At 38.0% G+C, this 3,852-nt stretch overlaps 1 protein-coding gene across 1 annotated transcript; it reads left to right on the top strand.

Annotated features, from left to right (window-relative positions):
* The first annotated feature begins 2,790 nt into the window (after positions 1-2,790).
* Positions 2,791-3,381, top strand: LOC142169728 (uncharacterized). Its single transcript, XM_075231631.1, has one exon. The coding sequence runs from the start codon at positions 2,791-2,793 to the stop codon at positions 3,379-3,381; it is 591 nt and encodes a 196-aa protein (XP_075087732.1).
* The last annotated feature ends 471 nt before the right edge of the window (positions 3,382-3,852 follow it).

The raw sequence follows: 3,852 nt of genomic DNA, 5'->3' as shown, positions 1-3,852 counted from the left end.
ATGTTGAGAATGTGGAATATTCATCTAATGACCTTCTTTTATTCTTTTGGGCATGTATACAATTGGGCCTGCTATGTTCCTAAGGAACTCAGGCCCAAACCAGCCTCGCTGCATTTCCCGAAGAGTCCAGTCAGCTTTAATCGCGCTCCTCAGTTACTGGACCTATCTTATTGAGGCCCAATCATCAGAGTCCAGTCCTCTCTCCCTTATTGCTTTCATTATTTTTTGCTTACTGTCTTTGTTGCCTTATCGTATTTCATTCTCATATATTTAACACTCATATATTAAATTCTGTGCTTTATCTTCATACTTTATCATATGAAACATAGGCAAACTCTAACGAATATAGGACTTAAGAAAAATTAATTGGTAATTATTCTTTGCCCTTGTCAATTATAATTTGCTCTTCTTTTATACTCACCTTTCTTAAAGATTTTTTGAAGCTCAAGCCCATAGTCAAACATCAGCCCATTTTCAAAGAGAAATTAGAAAAGAATTACTAGTTTTTGCTAACAAGGAATGAAACCAAATTTTTCATGAAAAGCAGTAACAAAACGATCACCCAAAATAATTTTCAAAGACTTGCCTTCTTAAGAATTTTTAGGAAAAAACCGAGGTCCATTTAGAATCATTTTTTCTTGTATCCAGAACTGTCACAACCCAAAACGTAACATGTCGTATTGTTGCCTAACGTGGTACTAATTCCTACTGCGACGTACAATCCGATCACATCATGAGTCAATAGTACTCGCTGCGGCATGCAGCCCGATCCCATCAATATCACTCACAAACAGGCCCTCGGACTCACTCAGTCATCAATCTTTCCAGTCTCTCAAGCTCATAACACTCATGCCAATCAGCCCAAAACAATAATACATGATGTGACAATAAATGAAAATAGAGACTAAGATATAATATGCAATAATGAATGCATCTGAGTACATAACTGCAAATTAAGCAAATAACTAAACAACAAAAGAATAATCGTTGTGGATCCCAATAGTACCAGCAGATAGCCTAAACATGATTTCTAACATAAATCACAGCTCAAATTCTCTAACACATAGAGTACAGTAATAATATTCAGATAAGATGACTACACAGTTCCACAAAATTGACTGAGTCACAATTTCTATGGTGTACGTCACCTAGTTATGTGTCACCTCAACACCGATCACACAACACGTAATTCAGGGATTCATACCCTTAGAACCAAGTTTAGAAGTATTACTTACCTCAAGTCATGCAAATATCTACTCCAATAAGCTTTTGCCTCGCGAATCATCCTCCGAACACCTCGAATCTAGCCACAAACAAGTCGATACAATCAACTCAAGCTATATGAATCAATTCCATATGAAAAAACTAAGTTCTTTAACAAAAGTCAAAAAGTCAACCCCGGACCCACGTCTCAAAATCCTCCAAAATAACAAAATCCTGACACCCATTCAACCACGAGTCCATCTGTACCAAAATTATTGAGTTCCGATCACATCTCGACCTTCAAATCCTCAAATTAAAGCCTATGAAGTTTCTACACTTTTTCCCAATTTTTCAAACCAAAACACTAATTAAATGATGAAATCGATGATATATTCATGTATATTAACCAAATCCGAGTTAGAATCACTTACCCCAATTAATCCATTGAAAATCCCTCCAAGAATCGCGTCAATCCGAGCTCCCATAGTCCAATTACGAAAATTTACTCTAACCCTCGTTTTTGAAAACTTATATTCTGCCCAGGTGTTTCTTCTTCGCGATCGCGGAAAATGCTTTGCGATTGCGAAGCACAAAATTCAAGCTGCCAAAATTAACCATATGTGAACGCAGAAACACAAGCGAGAATGCGATGCATAAGGACTCAACTCTACGCGATCGCATCCTCATGCGATCGCGTTGAACAAATGTGTGGCTTCCAGCCGCCCCTCCTTCCTCTTCGCGAACGGGGTACAACCCTCGCGTTCGCATAGTACCACTGACCATAGCTCCGCAATCGCAGACCTAAACGCACGACCGCATAGAAATAATTCCCCAGTCACCCAAACAACCCTTCGTGATCGCGAACCTCCTCTTGCGATCGCGTATAAGGAAACCATCAACATATGCATCAGCACTTCAACAATTCTTCTAAGTTTCAAAAATGCGCCGAACATGATTCCAATCACCCCCGAGCCCCCCAGGACCTCAACCAAACATGCCAACAAGTTATAAAACATCATAAGAACTCGCTCAAAGCGTCAAATCACATTAAACAACACTAAAACCACAAATCGCGCATTGATTCAAGCCAAATGAACTTTTAGACTTCTGACTTTCAAAACTAATGCCGAAACATAGCAAACCAACTCTGATTAATCTCAAATTTTGCACACAAGTCATAATTGATACAACAGACCCATTCAAACTTCCATAACCAAAATTCAAGCCCGGTAACCACAAAGCCAATGCTCGGTCAAACTTCTCAACTCACCAAACTTCTAATTTTCTAACTTTCGGCATTTCAAGACAAAATAACCTACGGACCTCCAAATCAATATCCGGGCATACTCCTAAGTCCAAAATTACCATATGGAGCTATCGAAACCATCAAAACTCCATTCCAAAGCCATTTACACATAAGTCAATATCCGGTCAACTCTTTCAACTTAGGCTTTTAACCTTGGAACCAAGTGTTCCAATTCTTTTTGAAATATCCCCGGAACCAAACCAACTACACTGACCAATCACATAACAATGATTAAGCACAAAATAAGTATTAAATAGGGGAACGAGTATACAACACTCAAAATGACCGATCGGGTCATTATAGATCTATATGAGAGGTTTTATAAAGTAGATGACTCAAGATCATTCAATTTGCACAAAGAAATAGCTACTTTGACCCAAGGTACTTCCTCTGTATTTGCATATTACTCTAAATTGAAGGATATGTGGGAAGCATTTGAGTCATTAATACCAGTTCCTGAATGTGTCTACCCAAGATCTAGAGATTTTGTGGTGTATCTGCAAAAATTGAAGTTGTATCAATTTCTCATGGGCCTTAATGAGTCATACTCTCAAGAAAGAAGTCAGATTCTCATGAGAATCCCCCTTCCAACTGTCAACCAAGCATATTCACTGATCATAAGTGATGAAACTCAAAAGGCATTAGCTGCCACCTCTGGGATATTAGGTGCAAATCCAGCAATCACTACAGGAAACTATGATGTAGAAATGTACACAAGAAATATCAAAAATCAGAGATATAAGATGATCTATAATTTTCAGTGTGAATTTTGTAAACTCAAAGATCAGAGCAAGGAAAACTGTTTCAAGATAGTTGGTTATCCTTCTGATTTCAAGTTCAAAAAGAAAGGAAATGTTGGAGCAGGAGCATAAGCAACCTATAATGTTCTTTCATAAGTAACAAATCATCAGCCTACTATGAACTCTATGGGCACATATCAACAAGCACAAGCACAGATGCCTAACACTTATTAGAACTTGGGACATGCTGATAACTCACAGTCAAATCAGATGTCACAGATAAGAGCTTTCACAAAAGATCAATATGAATAAATATTGCATATTCTCAACAAAACTAACACTGGAAGCAGCAGCAATACCTCTACAGCCAATATAGCAGGTATGAGTACAGCTCTGTTGGTTTCCAACTTTCCCAAAGAGTGGATCATTGATACAGGTGAAACCAGTCATATGGTGTCTGATATTGCAATGCTAAATCAGAATTCAATTGTTAAGAACATTAATCCTAAGAGGGTGTGTCTATCCAATGGTAAAGTGTCTCATGTTACTCACACTGGAACTAGCTCAATTTCAGCTAGGAGTACACTTCAAAATGTCTTTCAT

The sequence above is a fragment of the Nicotiana tabacum genome, chromosome 15 (assembly GCF_000715075.1).
Source record: "Nicotiana tabacum cultivar K326 chromosome 15, ASM71507v2, whole genome shotgun sequence".
Classification (NCBI taxonomy): domain Eukaryota; kingdom Viridiplantae; phylum Streptophyta; class Magnoliopsida; order Solanales; family Solanaceae; genus Nicotiana; species Nicotiana tabacum.
Note: the sequence above shows the minus strand (reverse complement) of the source record. Positions and strands in the feature narration are given on the sequence as shown.